The 17941-nt window shown below is 44.2% G+C and overlaps 2 protein-coding genes across 4 annotated transcripts in view; one reads left to right on the top strand and one right to left on the bottom strand.

Annotated features, from left to right (window-relative positions):
* Positions 1-3623, bottom strand: part of zgc:112416 (uncharacterized protein LOC550509 homolog) — a 31321-nt gene extending 27698 nt beyond the window's left edge. The window contains exon 1 of the mRNA XM_053497841.1: positions 3572-3623. Coding sequence (XP_053353816.1) covers positions 3572-3577 — 6 coding nt within the window. The 5' untranslated portion in view covers positions 3578-3623. The remainder of the gene's footprint in view (positions 1-3571) is intronic.
* The window catches only part of pcnt (pericentrin), a 38941-nt gene extending 21523 nt beyond the window's left edge, over positions 1-17418 (top strand). For 2 of the 3 annotated variants that reach the window (XM_053497839.1, XM_053497838.1), the window contains 26 exons: positions 988-1107; positions 1231-1251; positions 1591-1827; positions 2903-3070; positions 3197-3349; positions 4232-4393; positions 4482-5459; positions 6770-6940; positions 7232-7726; positions 8795-8900; positions 8988-9160; positions 9239-9436; positions 9526-9693; positions 9992-10187; positions 10353-10575; positions 11207-11357; positions 12006-12704; positions 12803-12958; positions 13063-13224; positions 13339-13506; positions 13706-13929; positions 14056-14132; positions 15928-16072; positions 16196-16326; positions 16625-16747; positions 16951-17418. In XM_053497839.1, the coding sequence (XP_053353814.1) occupies positions 988-1107; positions 1231-1251; positions 1591-1827; positions 2903-3070; positions 3197-3349; positions 4232-4393; positions 4482-5459; positions 6770-6940; positions 7232-7726; positions 8795-8900; positions 8988-9160; positions 9239-9436; positions 9526-9693; positions 9992-10187; positions 10353-10575; positions 11207-11357; positions 12006-12704; positions 12803-12958; positions 13063-13224; positions 13339-13506; positions 13706-13929; positions 14056-14132; positions 15928-16072; positions 16196-16326; positions 16625-16747; positions 16951-16994 (5649 nt within the window). In that variant the 3' untranslated portion in view covers positions 16995-17418. The remainder of the gene's footprint in view (positions 1-987; positions 1108-1230; positions 1252-1590; positions 1828-2902; positions 3071-3196; positions 3350-4231; positions 4394-4481; positions 5460-6769; positions 6941-7231; positions 7727-8794; positions 8901-8987; positions 9161-9238; positions 9437-9525; positions 9694-9991; positions 10188-10352; positions 10576-11206; positions 11358-12005; positions 12705-12802; positions 12959-13062; positions 13225-13338; positions 13507-13705; positions 13930-14055; positions 14133-15927; positions 16073-16195; positions 16327-16624; positions 16748-16950) is intronic. The other variant, XM_053497840.1, reaches the window with a different exon arrangement.
* Positions 17419-17941: the final 523 nt, after the last annotated feature.

Below are 17941 nucleotides of genomic sequence, written 5' to 3'. Positions count from 1 at the left end.
TGTAATCACGTGACGGTTGGCGTCAAAACAAGAACAACATGCGTGATGCATGATCCTCGATACTCATAAACCAAGCCAATTTTTGTTTTTTTTCCCCCAAGTCAAAGTTTATTCAAAATCTTTTGCTCGTCTTGCGGAACACTCGCAAACCGCCTTACTCGCAATCCGAGGTTTCACTGTGTGTGTGTGTGTATTAAATATATGTATGTGTTTTTTTTTTTTTTTTTTATATATATATATATATATATATATATATATATATATATATATATATATATATATAAATTTATTGTTGATTGACCAATGTTGTGTTGCCTGCATGCATTTGTGCTGCTTGAGTTTTAAGGGTGAATCTTAATGTTTTTTGAAACTGAAAAAGACCATCGGTACGCCATTCTTATTTATTTTTACGGCAGCTAGCAGTCTCTACATTTACTGCCTCTCGGTACACCGCTCTCGTGGTAGGAGCGTGAACAGGTACAAGCGGTAGCGGGAGAGGGGACTGTCCACTACTTCTGGTTAATCGATCGCTGATGGCATCATTTTATAATTGTTCATGTGTTAAAACGTAAAATATTAAAAACTATGTAATTTTGTAGAGAGAGCACAAAGGAACCATAGAGGAGAAGGCGGCATTGGATACCTATTAAGTATTACTAAGTCCATTAGTAATACTTTAAAATTTAAATTAAGTTTTTTTTTAACATAAATTGTTTTGGGCGCATATTTGGAACCATGTTTAGATTTTAAACTATTAAAAACAGGGATAAATCTTTTGACCACATCCAAAATTTGTGGTTTTTCACAGTTTGCGGGTGGTCTAGGAATGAAACACCCACAAAGGTCGACCGTATATACAGTATACTTTTAGGTGATACAGCTCTAATAAACTAACTTTTGCGGGGTGGTTTTTTTTTTTTTTTTAAATCATAAAGGAATTTCGTAGAACAAGTTTAAGAATGACCAATCCTTTCTGCGTGTGTGTAGGAGCAAGCCGTAGAGCGAGAGCACGAGCGGGATGAATTCCAGCAGGAGATTAAGAACCTGGAGTCGCAGCTGAGAATGTCCTCTAAAGGACACACAGGAGGAGACACCAAGGGTCAAAGGGTGAGAAACAAGACTCGTAGAAATACTATTAGGATTTTATAATGGAGAGAATTATTTATTTTTCAAGATAAATCTTTTTGTTAAATGAATTGCTGTATTTGTTTTCTATTCTGTGTGATGTAGATTGAAGACTTGGTTTTACAGGTAAGTCCTCCGGATCGCCAGGTTTAAAGCTGCTAACGCATGGCTCAGTGTGGCTGGGCCTCTCACCTAACATGCCGTCTTGTGCGCTAGACTCTGTAGTAGTGTACCGTATGTGCGTGTGTTTTCATGCTGAGCTGGCTGTCCTCCCTGGACTGTAGCAACACAGTCTTTCTACTCTTGCTATCTTGTAGATCATGCATGTAATAAGTGGCTTAATTTTCACACTCCCGTCCACGCATCCGTGCTCAGTGCTGAATTTGTCCAAGCTCGCTTAGCTCCTTGTTCCCCGCTATTTTACAACTAAAACCCCTGGTTCACCATTCGGCATTCCTCCTCCAGGTGGAAAGTCTTCAAGCTCTTATTAAAGACAAAACCGAGGACTACAGCGTCCTGCTCTCGATCAAGGAGCAGTGTCAGCGCGACCTGGAGGACCGCAATGAAGAGATCGATAAGATGGCGTCCCGAATCCGGGAGCTGGAGCAGGCGCTTCTGAGCAGCGCCGAATCGGGACGGGCGGTCACGCAGCTGGAACAGGAGCTGCAGAAAGCGCGCAAGAGCCTGCAGGAGCTCTCTCAGGTATCGCCGTATTTCAATGAACCACATATTACAGGGTGTCTCGAAAAATTACATTTTAAATATGAATATTTGATTAACATGTCCCGGGCAAACTAAATTTAAATAGGCTTTATGTTAAAAATACAAAATTTTTCAAAATCGCAACAAACAACTGATTTCACCAAGCCCCACAAATGTTCAATATACACACCGCCCGTGACAGGACGCGCGTCAAGTCAGTAGTCCAAGTCCTGCCAAACATGCTAAGATTCTTTAGCGCCTCAATGATTCTCAGATTGAGTTCTTCTAAGGGCTGAAACGATTCCTCTAAAATAATTTGATTGCAAAAAAATGATTGAGGCAAAATCTTTTGCCTCAAAGCTACTTTTAATTCATTTTAAAATTCAAGCCGGAAGTAAACACCGAAGAGGCGCTTGCTTCACCCACAAAGCAGAAGGAGACGCAAATAGTTAGTTTGAGCTAGTGTTCTGTTCCGGGCTGCAACATGAAGAGAAGCGATTAAAATTATCAGCGAGCCAAGAGAAGAAGAAACCAGCAGGAGAAAACGGTAGAAATTGTCGATAAAGGCTTATGTTATGCCTGAGCTTACATTTAAAAACTTTTAGTTTTGAAGATTAAGTTGCACACCTTACCTTAATTTAATGTAGTTTTTTGATACTTAGTCATTTGAAATACCTTTTTTTTTTTTTTAAGTTTTTGCCTCTGAAAAAAAAGGCTTTAAAATAAGAATATATGTAAAAGTTGATTTTTCAAAAAAAAAAAAAAAAACAATTAATCTTTGTTTTTCTTATACATATTTTACATTGCTGTTTAATTAAGCGAAAGTGCATTTTATCCGATTACTGGATTGATCAATTATATTTTTGGTAGAATACTCGATTACTATTCAATGGCTACAGCCCTAGTTCTTCTAGGCTTATAGGAAGAGCAGGAGTGATTAAAGACCGGTCGTTTCACTCCCCGTGGGTCTATCATTTGAGTGAGAATTGTTTTTAGACTAGGAAATTGTCTTTTGTTTTGTGTATATTACTTTAGATTATGACACTATTCATAAGCAATTTTTTTCGTGCTGTAGGATAAAGAAGCCCTGCAGCAGCAGCTGTACTCTAATAAACTTCAGATCTCGGCTCTGCAGTCCAAACTGGATGAGACGAGACATCGCTGCCCCAACCCCGGTGCTGACCCCAGCCTTAAAGAACAGCTAGAGGTGCTCCAACAGGACCTCCAGAAGAAAGAGGAACAGGTAAGGGCGACATGGTAAAGTTGCCATGTGATTTAATTCTTTTTAGATCATAACTAGCAAATGTAAAATCGTAAAATCTTACCCCCCGCCCCCGCCCCCCCCCCCCTTTTTTTTTTTTTAAATCAGTTGGAGGTGCTGCTGGAGCGAGTCGAAGTGCTGGAGAAATCCCTAGCAGTAAAAGAGGAGGACATTAGGCAGCTCTCGCTGCAGCTGGAACTCAAAACTAATGAAAGCCGAGCCAGGGAGGAAGAGCTGCAGCTGCGTATCGCCGAGCTGCAGGTAAAACGTGTTTGTACAGGACATAAGGCCGTACTGTCGTGCTGCACTCACACACCGAGGTGATAAAGCGAAGTTAGTATTAGTCTCTTTAAACAAGCGCACATTTATATATAATATAATATTATTATTACCTTGTGATTTGGTAGATTTGCTGCTCTCGTAGAGGATGTACATCCAGAATCAGTAATTCCACTGTGCTGTGTAGTCATGATGGCCGCATACCTTCATGTTGTTGGTCTTTCGGCTGCTCCCAGCAAGAGGTCGCCACAGCGAAATATCCAGTCCGCACTACAACTTGGCACAGGTTTTTTACGCCGGATGCCCTTCCTGACGCAACCCCCCTATTTTATCCAGGCTTGGGACCGGCGCTGGGAACCCGGGCCATATTATATCGAAACAAATTCTGTTCAGCCTGTCGATTGTTCACACAGGTAACTCTGTCACAAGCGTGTCACAGGCATTCCTCTCTAAATTGGTTACAGTAAGCATCAGCTTTTATGCCATGTCGTGAGCGTGTCACAGGCATTCCTCACCGACCGTAACGGTAGGCAGCGTCGTCTACGGTGAAAACATAGCCGCGTCAGGCCGAGCTCATGGCTACTAAAACGCCGGATCAGCCTGCAGGGCGTCGAGGGCTGCCGAAACATTTGAGATGCTATTTGCAGGTAAATGTTAGCACGCAGGCATCAGGATCTGCACACGGGCGGAGTTGAGTGTAAACTTCTAGTCAAATATATGTATAGAGTCTCCAACCATCCAGCAACCTCTATAGTCCAACTCGGGATCCTGGAGACTATTGTTTTTTTCGCCAGTGATTGAACTCAAGTCATATACTCATTTATATTATACTTCCGTCTAATTACTGTATTTGCTGCTCTGCAGGAGACCGTGAACACACTACGCAGACAGCAGCAGGAGAGAGGAGACTCCCTAGCGCTGCATCTTCCTTCTGCTCTGCTGGAGGAGAAGAACCTGGAGATCGACCACCTCAACCAGCAGGTTCTCCGTCTGCAGCAGGAGCTGGACTCTATCAAAGAGAACAAGGTGACTTGTTTATTCATTTAAGGTGGAAAAAAAAAAATCAAAGTGTGTCTTGGTGTGTTGTGACCAGTTGGTTGGCTTGTTGTGACAGACCGCGCAGAAGAAACAAGCGGACGTCGAAGATCTGCGTGCTCAGGTGGAGCGGCTGCGTGGAGACCAAGAGCGTCTGCGTCAAGAAAAGGAGGAGGAGGCGGAGCAGCTGCACGAGGTCATCCACAAGCTGCAGGATGAGATCAGCCAGCTCGACCCCAACCGGCATGAGGTCAGTGACCCCAATACGGACAGCCCTGAGCCTACCGATTTTGCCTGGTCCCCTCGACCGCAGCACGGTGCTGAGGAGAGCCTGTGCCACGAACTGAGCAACCAGACGCTTCAGAGCTGTCGGGCCAAACTCTCTCAGATCCAGATGGACCTAGAGCGCTCAGCGCTGGAGAAGGAGGCACTTCAGAAACTGCTCCTTACCCAGGAAGAGCAGTACGGACGGCAGGTGGAGGAGTTGGGCCGCAGCCTGGGTGAGGAACGAGGCAGGCTGGTGCTCCTGGAGCAAGAGGCTGGAGAGCTGAAGCTCCTTTTGGGCGAGAAGGAGGCCGAGGTGGAGGATCTCCAAGATCGCCTCCAGAAGCTTGAGAGCGGACAGAAGAACCTAAAAGACTTGGGACTCAAGCTGAAGAAGGCTGAAGAAAAGAGGAAGGAGGCGCTGCGGGAGGCGACCAGGTTGAGCGAGGAGGCGCAGAAGCACGCGGAAGAGCGAGAGAGGATGGAGGGACGGATCGTTGAGCTCCAGCAGAAGTCTGAGGACCGCGAGAAGGCTGCGTCACAGATGCTCCTCAGGGTTACGGAAATGCAGGAGGAGCTCCGGCAGCAGAAATCCAACATTGCGATCTTGGAGACGGGCAAGAAAGAGCTGTATATGGAGAAACAGGCCCTTCAAAAGCGCGAAGGAAAACTCCAGGAGGAAATCGAGAAGCTGAAACAGGAAGTGTCCACCAAGAGCAGTCAGATACAGGAAATAAACATGCAGCTTGAGGAGAGGGTGGCTACACAAGAGGAGACGCAGAAAGAAGTTCTGGTGAGAGCTTGGTTTAATAGTTGAAACATTTCAAAAACAAGCTGTGTTTATTTTTTTTTATTTTTTTTTTTTATTATTATTATTATTATTTTTTTTTTACACTTTATACGGTTGTATGTGATCGACTGTAGAAGGCTCATCATTTTAAGCTGCGTGAGGTGGTTGTGTGGGTTTTCTTTTAAACTGTGGAGTAAGCAAACCAGAAGTCTACTTCTAAATGTCCTTGGTCTGAATGTGAACGCACCGATGTGTTTCCAAAAACATAAAGTGTAGCAGATCTGAGTGGGGAAAAAAAAAAAAAAAAAACTTTTTTTTTTTTTTTGTAAATCAGCCGCTCAAGTTTTCCAAACGTGAAGCACCCCAAACAGAACCTCTGTTGCTTTTTATTGAATTAAGAGTGTAAATTACGGGACTAGAGCAGAAAGAGAAACAAAATTTTTCAGACGGCATTTATTCTGCTTTATTTGCACTTGTTCATCTGAGTGAACTGACACGCTGATTTGGTGTGCTTATATTTAACCACTACAAATGGTCTTTTGTCGCCGTGAGTGACTTGGTTAAGCGCTGTTCAGTCATGTTGGTCGCTTTTGTAAGCAAATACCTATAGCAGGACCTTTTTTGTGTACATATTTTAGATAATTCCTTCTGCTCTAAAGTAATCCTGTGTGCGTGTGTACGGATATACCTATAGCAGGACCTTTTTTGTGTACATATTTTAGATGTTTCCTTCTGCTCTAAAGTAATCTTGTGTGCGTGTGTACGGATAGACGTCATTTATTTGGCGGTTAGCCTGGAATGACTTTCAGTCAGGCTTCAGAATAATTGGCCACATATGCATGTTAGTAAAGACTCCAGCACGGAGAAGTGAGGGGAAAAAAAAAAAAGGGTGGTTATTCCAGCCCATACCGCTCACAAGGGCTTTACTCAGTCAGGAAGTAAAAACGAAAAAGAGGAAGTTTAAAAAAAAAAAAAAAGTTTTCTCAGCTTTAAAACTTGTGTTTTGAAAGTGGAAAGCTTTTTATTTATTTTATTATTTTTAAACATTTGCATGACTGAGAGAACTACCACTCCGGCTTCGACTGTGAATATTGAACCTTCTGGCGTTAGGGTCCGTTTTTATTTTTGCATGCTCCGAGTGATTTTGTTTTGCAAGCGGCAGTTGATGCTTTACATTAGCCAGACCCGGTAGGTAGGCGTGTGTCTGTTCCACTTTCCCTTCAGTCTGTGGTAAGTCTCAGGCATCAGAGGTGACCCGATTTCCTATTTTTAGACGGTAGTGGTGACTGTTATTTGTGTTCACACTCTCGCAGACGTGTGCCGAGGAGACCCTGGCTAAAGCCGAGGCAGCTTTGAGAGAGAGGGAGGAGCAGCTAGTTCATCTGAGGTTGCAGCACGATGCGCTGAGAGCTGAGCTCGCTGCGGTGAAGGAGGGCCTGAGCAACAGTACGGAGAGAGCCGAGAAACTGCAGGAGGAGGGGCAGGTAAGTGGGAGCGACTGTTCTGTACGTTGTAGGATTTTTAAAAGGAAGAAATAATAGAGGGAGTCAATTATTATATGCCTTTTTTCCAGTCATATTTCTGGTTGAAAAATATCAGCATGAGACATTTCCTTAAAGTATATGAAGCACCCAGAACAGCGTTTTTCAAGTTTTTTTAAGCCATTTTCTGTTTGTGAGATGACTCCTAACCGTTCTCAATGAACCTTATCTGTTAGCAGAAACGAAGACCTGTTTTTTGTTTGAAATAATTTCACACGTTTTCTTGCCCTTTAGACCAAGGACCGTGCCCTGGCAGATCTAGAGGAGCACAACCACCGTCTTCGGGCCGAGCTGCGTGGCTTGCAGGACGACTTGGAGGTGCAAGAAGAGGAGCTGGCCTACCAGCAGAGGGAGCTGGAGGAGCTGCGGGAGCGCTGTAACCATCAGGAGCCCGCCGAGCTCCACGGCTCCAAGCCCGAACATCGCTTCCTGGACGGTCTGTCCCACGCCTCCTCCCTTTCTTCTCCGGAGGTGCTGCGGCGGCTCGAGTGCAGCGAAGAGCGCCCGTCTCGCCTCCACGCCTCTCACCTGTCGGAGCTGAGCGGCCTGCGGAACACCAGCCTGGAGCTGACCAGCAAACACTCACCCATGGAGAGAAACGAGCTGAAACAACAGCTCGCAATGCTGCAGGAGACCGATCCACCCAGCACACGCTCGCCCTCCGCTTCACCACGATCGCTTTCCATGTCCGAGAACCTGTCTGTGCTCGACTCGCTGGATGCTGAAAAGGTAATGTTAGGTGTAAAATGAGTGCCACTTGTTGCTCATATAATAGGGTTTAACTAGAGAAAAATGCCGTTATAGCAAAATAATGATTAAATATATTTATATTTTTTTATCATATTTAAAAATTATCACTTTTGAAATATAATGCAATGACCAATAGCAAAATGTTTTATTGCATTTTAAAATGACCGATGCTCGTAAGTCGGAGACTATCCATAAAATATATTTATTGGAGTTAGAAATTCCTGCAGATATGAATAGGCCGGGGATCGATGAACATCGTAGATGCGAACAAATCACAGAAGTATGTGTATTGTACAAAAGACGCTGCAGTGCACCAGATACCAATATTTACAACTGTATACAATATTTTCAGTGTCTAAGTGAATGTGCTAAATGTCCAAAGCCCGGTATATTGTGTGACCGTGTGGGAGGTGCCGGAGAACTGAGTTAGCTTCGCTGGTTTCAAGGAATCAGTCTGGGAGCACGATGATGGTTGGAAAATGGCTGATAGTGAATAATTCTAATTTCGGAAAATCCGGATCTGAGACAAAATTGTGTCCGTTCAAGCGCTCAGTAAACACACATCTAGCGTGCCCTTCTCTCACGAGTTGCATTTAAACGAGGTCAGCTGATCCAGCTGCGTCACCAGGATTCCCATCGCGATTTGAAGGCATTGTCCTGTATAAAGCTTAACTAAAAGAGAAACACTGTTACATTTCACATTAGGAAATAGGCAGGTTTAAAAAGGCTTACGTGAGGTTAAATCCTATTGGCCACATGATGGCATTGTGGGGCAAGGGGACCGAAGCACCGCTAAGAAGTGGATTGGTATGCTTTACATTGTACATCCGTGTTATTGGTGTATATAAGACTCACTTTGTCTGATATAAGAACAACTCTAACTTACAAACATGCTTCTGGGACAGAACTTGTTTGCAAGTCAGGGACTTGCTGCATTATATTTTTTGGTCATCAATTTAAAATACTATAGCAAAATATGTATTTTTATTTTTTTTATATGACCACTAAAGCCTATTTCTACCAACCCTATACACTAATGCTTTTCAGGTTGAAGAACTGGAGAACCTTGATGATGTGACTCCATCTCGCTCTCCCCTGTCTCCCACCTCGCCCGTGTCTGCACCAGAATGGGCCAGCGATGGCTACGGCAGCAGTGAGTAGACGTATTCTTTTGACACCGGTCACGGTTCATGCAGTGCTTGTTTTGAGCGCGCAGACACACTCTCACTGGTATTTACAGATGTAAGCTCGGAGCTGGAGGCCAAGCTGAAACAGGAGCTGGAGCACACCGAGCGGCTTGACGCTCACTTTGTGGAGTACCTGCGCAGCAGAGACATGGCGCCCGCTTCACGGTCGGACAGCGCAGCAGGCAGCCTGCAGCACACCTACGAGCTGCTCTCACCCGAGCTACAGGTATACATACGACTATAAAACCACGCCTATAATGTTCGGGACTGCGTTATCTTTATTGCTATGCTACATTGCGTCCAGTCCATGCTGAGCCGAGTATACCGGGAGAGCTGCAGAGTGCTGTCTCTGTCCCATCGTCCGCCTCCTACCGGACAACCTCAACCGGGAGACACAGAGGAGGCTCCGCCCCCATCCTGGCAGAGAGAAAGGCGGGCCTTGCAGGAGACGGTGCTGTCACTCAGAGAGCTCCTGTGCAGGATGGCTGAGCGTGAGCCAAAGGTCAATGACCTGATTGTGTTTTGCTTTTTTAACCATTGTGTAAAACAACAACGTAAACACTCTTGTAACTCCGGCGTGTGTGTGTGTAGGCGGGCGGTGATGTAGACTGGCGGAGGGAGCTGCTGCAGGCCGTGCGGAGTGTGTTTGACAGCGAGAGGAAATGGCTTCATGCGCAACTACAGGACGTCATGGCAACCAACACTGCCCTAGACTACACGTCCCTGCTGAAGCATATTGAGATGCTGCTGCAGAAACAGGTTCCCAAATTATAACTGCTGGTTCATGATTAAAAAAATAAAAAAATTCTCTCTGTTGCTTTTTCTCCACCTCTCTTTCATCCTGTTTTTTACCCTTTACCCACTCTATCTACCTTGTAATTCTGTGTTGTAAGTGGTAATGACATCACCATATACGCTTATAATAGAAAAAAAGAACTGTTAAATCTGGTGGCACATGCGTATCATTTAATATCAGTGAGCTCTTTTCCTCCGTGTCCATATAGAGAGATGGAAATTGGAAAACAGGAAAAATTCACTGTCTCGCTCTGTCTTTCAGGAGGAGCAGCAGAGGAGGACTCTGGAGCAGTTGCTAAGTGCAGACCGAAACAGTCTCCTGGCTGAAATCCGTAGTCTGCACGAGCAGCTGCACGCCTGCACGCTACAGAGTCAGGAGCAGCTGCGAGAGCTGCAGAGCTCGCTCAGTGCTGTCCGTGAGAACAGCATACAGAAGCAGCAGCAGCTGCACAAACAGGGTGACTAATCTTACGTGCATTAAACTAGAAGTTTTTAGAGTTTGTCCTTGTTTGCATCCCCAATATGATTTAGAAATCTCATATCAAAATGATATCATGATTGACCCCAATAATAGCGGTAATATATATATATATATATATATTTGTGTGCATGTGTGGGGGCAGTTGGCGAGCTGGAGAGGCAGCTACAGCAGGAGCAAACAGCGTCTCAGGACCTGCGGAGTGTCCTACAGGAGGAACAGACCAGGTCGACAGGTCAGCGTCGCCAGCTCGAGGCCGAGCAAAAGCTGGTGGTAGAGATGAAGATGGAGCTGGAGGAGCGCGCTCAGCAGCTGCATTCGTCCAGTAAAATGCAAGAGGAGCTGCAGGCTCAGATCCACAAGCTACGGTAACTGACGTATTCGGATCAATGAGACGTGTATAGAAATTCCTTTCAACAATATTTTTTATTGATTTTTAAACATCAAGTAAACCAAGTGTTTAAATGCACACTTGTACAATTATCTGTCTTTCATAAACCCTTAGATAAACCTCTTGAAATTTCAAGTCTGAATTACAGATTGAGTAATGAATCTTCTCTGGGGACAAACGGGACATAATATCTTTTGGAAGGTGAGGTGACAGGCCAGGTGGGAAGCAAAAGATCAGGGGTCTGGTTCAAGATTGCAATTTAGTATGCAAGACTTTCAGTTTGGAAGACACACCCCCCCAGAATTTTTCCAAATTAAGGCTTAGCTTTTTTTCATTCATCACAGAAATCTAGACAGAAGTGAGAGAGCTTCACTTATAAGGGGGCGAGCGTGAGGATTTATGTTTCATGTATCGTCTGACGGTGTCAAATTAAGGTCTTTCTCCCAAGCAGTTTTAATCTCCCCCCCAAAAAAGGGTCTCAAACCCATTGATCCACCATAAATAGTGGATATTAGGCTGTTACGTAGCAGGCACAAACTGAGAGAATTGTTTGTATTATTTACATCAGGAGCAATGTGTACAAATTAAAAATGAAATGATTTCTTTAGGCTGAAACTGGAGAGTGAAGAGCAGGAGCGTCAGGTTTGCATGGAGGAGGTGGAGCGAGAGCGGACCAGGGTGACGCAGCTCCAGGAAGAACTCAATCACGAGCGACTCAGCAGCAAGCAAGCACAGGAGGAACACGCACACGCCCAAGAGGTGCACAATTAATTAATTTCAAATGAACAAGAATTGGTTTACGAGTACAGAGTATCATGTATCACGCATCCGCTTCTTGTTTTGATGCTGAGCGTCACGTGATCACAACTGATCACATTGGTTTTTCTCTCTTGCACTGCGGAATTGTGGGTAATCGTCTCCCCTGAGTCTTACTGGTATAATCAACATCCGTGCAGGCATGTACTGTTTACTATAACACTGACCGTGTGTGTGCAAAACATATTTTAAGATGATAAGGGAGATCGGGAGCTTACTTTAGATTCTCTCACACACACGCAGCGCCTGTGCGCACAAACAGAAACATGCATCTGTCTGCATTTATTTTTCTTTATTAATTATTTTTTTTAAAGGTAAAGTGCAGGTTAATTTGTTTGTTTTTTTTACTTTATTTTTATATAATTTGAGTTTCCATTTTTTTGGGGGGGAAAATTCAATTTGGTTGACGAGTGTTTTGGAATATGAGCCCGCTTCCAGAACGAATTATGCTCGTAATTCAAGGTTCCACTATAGTTGTAATTTTGGCAAATTGTTGTGGTTCAGGAGGAATTAAACACTTCAGTTTAATGCCCGCTAATCTTTTTATTACATTTTTTTTCTACATAATTCTACATGTTGTTGTTTCTGCAGTCTCTGCGTACCTCCCTGAGCGAGCACGCAACCCGCCTGAATGAGCTAAACTCCGCGCTGGAGCAGGAGCGCGTCGCCGTCAGTAACCTGCGTGCCGAGCTCCAGATCGAACAATCCCGCTGTGAAGCGCTGCTGGCCCAGGAGCGCGAGCGCACAGAGCTAGCCCTCTCGCGCCTGGATGAGGAGCGCGCACGCGCCGCCGAACTCTCCCGCACACTCTCGCACCAGTCCCAGGAGCACGCACGCCGCCTGGAGGAGAAGCTTCGCTCCCAGGAAGCGTCGAGCGTCGACGACAGGAAGTTCATCCAGGAGCTGAGGGCACAGCTGGAGCAGGAGCGACGCCAGGCCGAGGAGCTCGCCGCCACGGTGGGCCGTCTGCAGGCTCAGGTGCTTCAGGGAAAGCGCAGGCAGGAGGAAGCGGCGCAGCAGGACACTCAGAGGGGACAGGAGGAGGTGAAGAGGCTGCGCTCTGCTCTGGAGGCCCTGCAGGCCCAGCGGGCGGAGGTGGGCCGCACCCTGGAGACGGAGAGACACCGAGCATCTCAGCTTCAGGCGGAACTGGATGCCGTGAAGGAGAAGATGAGAGAGGTGAAAGAAAAGGACAGAGTCAGGGAGATGCAAAGGGAAAGGCAGAGGCGGCGCGAGCAACAGGAGCTGGAGGACAAGGAGCGGCGTCAGGAGCACACTAAAGAGAAACTGGTGCGTATGGAATGTCCATAATTTGGCATGAATATTTATTTATACGTACGCCTTACAAAAATAACTCTTGACGTGTAAATAATTCGTCTCCTGCGCAGCTGGAACTGGAGACATTGCGAGAACGAGATCAGCAGCGTTTGAGACGGCTGCAGCAGACCCTGGCTGACCTGGAGCAGCAGGAGAAGCAGCTCACCTCAGAACGCCTGCAAAGGGACCTTCACACTACCAACAGCACCCACATCACTCCCACACAGGTTACATGCCTGCGCGCACACACACACACACCCCTCGCTTTCCAACAATTCTATGCATGCAACCGATGAAGTACATTATTTATCTGTACATATAAATTTTTTAGGAGTCTCCCTCTTCCTCCTCCTCCTCGCTGCTGGATCGTGTATTAAAGGAGAACTCTGAGCTGGCGGAGCGTCTCGCAGCTCTGAGCGAGGAGAGGATCTCCCTTAAGCACACCATGTCCTGTCTGGAGAGAGACCTGCAAAACCTCAAACGCACTGAACAGGTACGCGGGTCTTATCCTCTTATCCTACTATTTTTATTATTTTTTTTATTCAAAAGTGCAGCCTGGTCACTAGATCCTGTATGTTGATGGTAATATTAATAATGTCTTTTCAAGGAGAAGTCTTCAGTGCAGCTAGACCCGTCTGTGTTATCAGAAAAACTGTTCTGGCAGAAGGAGAAGGCGGCCTTGCAGGCTGCTCTGCGCAAAGCCGAGGACGAGCTCGTGAAGGCCACGGCCAGGAACGAGAACCGACCAATCGCTGACCTTTACAGCAACAACAAGGTAATGTCAAAGTCCCCAGGTTCTGTAGTAGCTTCACCCATTGGCTTTTTTTTTTTTTTTTTTTTTTTCCCTCCTATACACGTTATCTGGGTATTAAACTTGAAATTAATTTGTGCTTTTATATTATCGAGCCCTTGAGAGTGGAATGCACCACACTACACCACCCTCACCCTTCCGTTTGTCTTCTCCCCTCCTGAAGGTCCAGAGACTGTATGAAAAGTACCTGAGGGCGGAGAGCTACCGGAAATCTCTGGTGTATCAGAAGCGCTACTTGCTTCTGCTGCTTGGGGGCTTCCAGGACTGTGAGCAGGCCACGCTGGCCCTGATAGCACGCATGGGCGCTCAGCCGTCGTTCGTCGCACAAACCTCCCGACCAATCAGCCGCTTCAGGAGCGCCTCCAGAGCCCTCATTGCCATCTTCAGGTAGAAAAAAGGGGGGGAGGAGAGAGAGACCAGACCTTCCTGATGGAGTTGTTTAAGGAAAAATATTCAATGTGTTGATATTCAAAATGATTTGCTACTGCTTAACGTCTGCCCCCTCCCCCTCAGGCTTAAGTTTCTGACCAGGAAGTGGCAGAGGGCTACGAGAAGATGCTCCGTATCAAGCGTGGTCACTAACAGTACAGGTGAGATTGTGGGGAAAATAATTAAATAAGCTGTGATTTTACTGTGCGTCGTCCCACCTGGTGATGGATTCAGATATGTGCAAGTTACGAATTTCTACAGATATGAACAGACCGCGGTTCTACAAACATTCAGAGATACAAATTGCGGAAGTAGCTCTCATGGATTATGAAAAAAAAAATTGGACAATGCAGTGCACCAGTATTTACAATTATATACAATATTTTCAGTGTGTAAGCGAGTGTCTAAAGTCCGGTATAGTGTGTGGGGGTGCTGGAGAAATGTGTCGGCCTCACCTGTTTCAATAAATCAGTCCAGGAGCACGATGATATAGATGTTTTTCACTGTATTAGACTGTGAACTCTCTTGTTGAGGATTTTACAAAATTAGAATTATTTACAATCAGGGCAGACATTTTCTGACACGAAATAGCGTCTGGGATTCTCCTCCCGATTTAAAGGCGCAGAGACGACACTGTTACAACACTGTTGTATTACATTTGTATTTTCCTGTCAAAGACTTATAAGACTCACTTTGGCGGACTTGAGAACAAAGTGGAGTTCAATTGGAGAGGTAAATTATTCTGTGAAAAACAGGTGTCAAACTAATTCAAGGATAAAAAAAAAAAATCAAGGATAAATGCAGAAAATGTTGTCCTGTGCATTTCTCTCTGAAAGTAAAATGGGTCGTTCCAGACATTGTTTAGAAGAACAGCCTACTTTGATTCAAAGGTTGGTTAGAGATAGGGTGGGAAACGCAGAAGTGCAGAAAATGATGGGTTGTTTTGCTAAAATGATATCAAATGCTTTAAAATGGAGACCAAAACCAGAAAGCTATTAGCAAGAAGCCCCCGCAAAGTCCCATTTATTGAAAAAAAAAATGTGCTGAAGAGGTTACAGTTCGCACACAAGGACACATTGACTGCCCTAAAGGGAAATAGTGCAATTATTTGTGGACTGATGAAAGCAAGATTGTCCTTTTTGGGTCTAGAGGGTTTGTCACACAACACTGAACTCAAGCCACAGTACACTGTGAAGCATGGAGGTACAAGCACCATGATATGGGGATGCTTCTCGTACTATGGTGTTGGGCCTATTTATCACATTTCAGGGATCATGGATCAATTTGAGTACATCTGAATACCTAGAGGTCATGTTGCCTCATGCCGAAGAGGAAATGCCCTTGAAATTGGTGTATCAACAAGACAACGACCCTGAACACACCAGTAAGCGAGCAACATCTTAGTTCCAGACCAACAAGATTGGCGTTATTGAGTGGCCAGCCCAATCCCCTGACCTTAATAAAAAACATGTGGCCTGACAATAAAAATACTGTTTCTTGAGCTGGAATACCTGTTCAATGGTGCCAGAAGTTGGTTGACTCCATGCAGCACAGATGTGAAGCAGTTCTCAGAAACCATGGTTATACAACTAAATATTAGTTCAGAGATGCACAAGGAAGATCAAATTTCAAGCATTTTTGTTTAAACTGTAAATTTATCACTTTGTAAAGATGAGTGACGACACTGCTATTTTTTTTTTTTTTAACAAACTAATATTTGTTTTTCTTCACTTTCTATAAACTAATAATACATTTAGCATATTTTTCTCCATGTTGTGATTCAGAAAAGAGCGTGCAGGGAGTCCAATGCATTTGTGTGATTTAAATTAAAAGTTATTATATGGATATGGAGCTTTACTCACTTTTTTCAACACTATAATTTTGAACACAACTGTACCATCAAAATGTATTTTATTTATTTTACAACACAATTCTTCTGCTTGCTTTCCACACCAGTTATTAGGTGCGAGGTTCTGAAGCCACAGCAGTCCGGAGGCGCGTTTAACTCCTCCCCTCCCACCCGTGACCACATTCTCTCCCAGCGCACTGCGCTCTCTCCTCTGGTGCCGCCGGTTAAATCTCCTTTCAGACTTCATAATGGGTAAATATTTATCAGTTCATTACTAAACAAAGCACTTGCTTTTTTTTTTTTCTTCTTCTTTTCTTTCTTTCCTCCCCCACTACTTCACCTGACATCTTTGTTTTGTGTCCCATGCCCTCCCAGAGGTTACTCCAGCAGCATCCTGGCACCGTCGGAGCGCACTAACACCCCATCACAGGAGCAGGAACGCTCTCTCACTGACTACATCCATCACCTGGAGAGCGTCCAGCAGCGCTTAGGAGCTGTTCGTCCAGGTGGGAGCAACGGATAGAACACGCACTTCATGTTTTGTCTTCGTTCTTCCCCTTACACAGACGTACAGTCCTGCTGCCTGTTATTATAGTCTTATCCAACATACATAGAGTTGTAAAGCGGTTGCTTTACATAAAAGGGATGTTTGGGTTTTTTTTTTTCGCTCCATGTAGTAATGCATTTAAAAGCATGATAAATTATAAATTACATTTATGGAGTATCTGTGACTGATTACACAAGACGGATGGATCCGTTGGACGTCTTGCTCCCGGCGCTCACTCTCTCCCCTCCGTCCTGCAGTCCCCCGAGACGAGCGGAGACGGAGTCTCCCCGATATGATGGGATTTCGACAGAAATGGTTGCATGAGAATAGATCCTGGCTGTATTTGCGTTGTTTGTCGCCAGGTTACATGTGGCCTGTAGGTGAGTGAAGGGCTCGGCCGGCTTGCACGCTTAAATCACGGGTTCATCCTCTTGTGCTGTCAGTCACATCTCACTCTGTGAAGCGTTTTAAACACCCGGGTGTAAAGTGTAAGGGTTTTATTTGATACATTGTGTTGTGTATTAATAATGTTCTTTTTCTCATTATTATTATTATTAATAATAATGTGTTTCTGCCTCTATAGGTTCCCCTGCGACGTTTTCTTTTCCGAGGAAAACTGACAGATGAATGCAACAACACTGAGCCAGTGTTCTGTTACCGGAGTGTGTTAAAGCTACTTGATCATTTTATTATAAGTTATTTTTTTTATATGCTTTTATACTCCAACCTCAGATTAACCATAAATGACCACCTGAATGTGTTTTTTTTTTTTTTTTTTAAGTGACCTTTTTCTACAATGTTTCTCACTCGGATGGTCTGTAAATCTGCTCACAGGTGTTTAGTTGTGTGTAGCTTCCGTTTGTTTAGATTTTTTTGTTTTTGTTTTAAACATTTGCACTGGAATCTGTATAGAACCACCATTATACTGCACAAGAACGTGTGATCATGTCTTTTGTTTTGTTTTTTAAATATTAGATCTATAGATTTTATATTATATTACACTGATTAAACTGTAGCTTTTCTATGTTCAATAAATATTTTAATATTTCAAGCTTGTGTTTTGCGTCTGGAAGATCAAAAGTTTTTAAAATGCCAATTTCTATTTAATTCAAAAAGCTGTAAATATTTCGTCAGTTTTTTAATTTTTTTATTTTACGTTTATGGCTTACAGCTCATGGAAAAAAAGAGGGGGGGGGATTAAATGCCTAACTCTTGCCAACACTCCAAACCTGGAGTTTTAAATTAATTGAGCATTAAATTAATGCAAAGAATAAATTATATTATGCAGTAATGTATATCATGAATAAAGGTGACCCCAAAAAAGGTCATTGCTAATGATGATTTAATATTATTATTATTATAATGTAGTAACGTATACAAAATAATTTATTAGTTTGCCACCTTTCCTTAAGAAAGACTTGGTAACCGCTTTTAACTAAGTGTGGAAAAACAGAACCGCATCCAGGCGCTAGAGGGCGACAGAGGATATTTTAATCACTCGGTTGCAAGTTATAAGATCCCTGTCGCCCTCTAGCGCCTGGATGCGGTTCTGTTTTTTTTACGTCCATCCGCTA

The sequence above is a fragment of the Clarias gariepinus genome, chromosome 6 (genome assembly GCF_024256425.1).
Source record: "Clarias gariepinus isolate MV-2021 ecotype Netherlands chromosome 6, CGAR_prim_01v2, whole genome shotgun sequence".
Lineage (NCBI taxonomy): Eukaryota > Metazoa > Chordata > Actinopteri > Siluriformes > Clariidae > Clarias > Clarias gariepinus.
The sequence above is the reverse complement of the archived record's forward strand: the minus strand, read 5'-3'. Positions and strand labels throughout refer to the sequence as shown.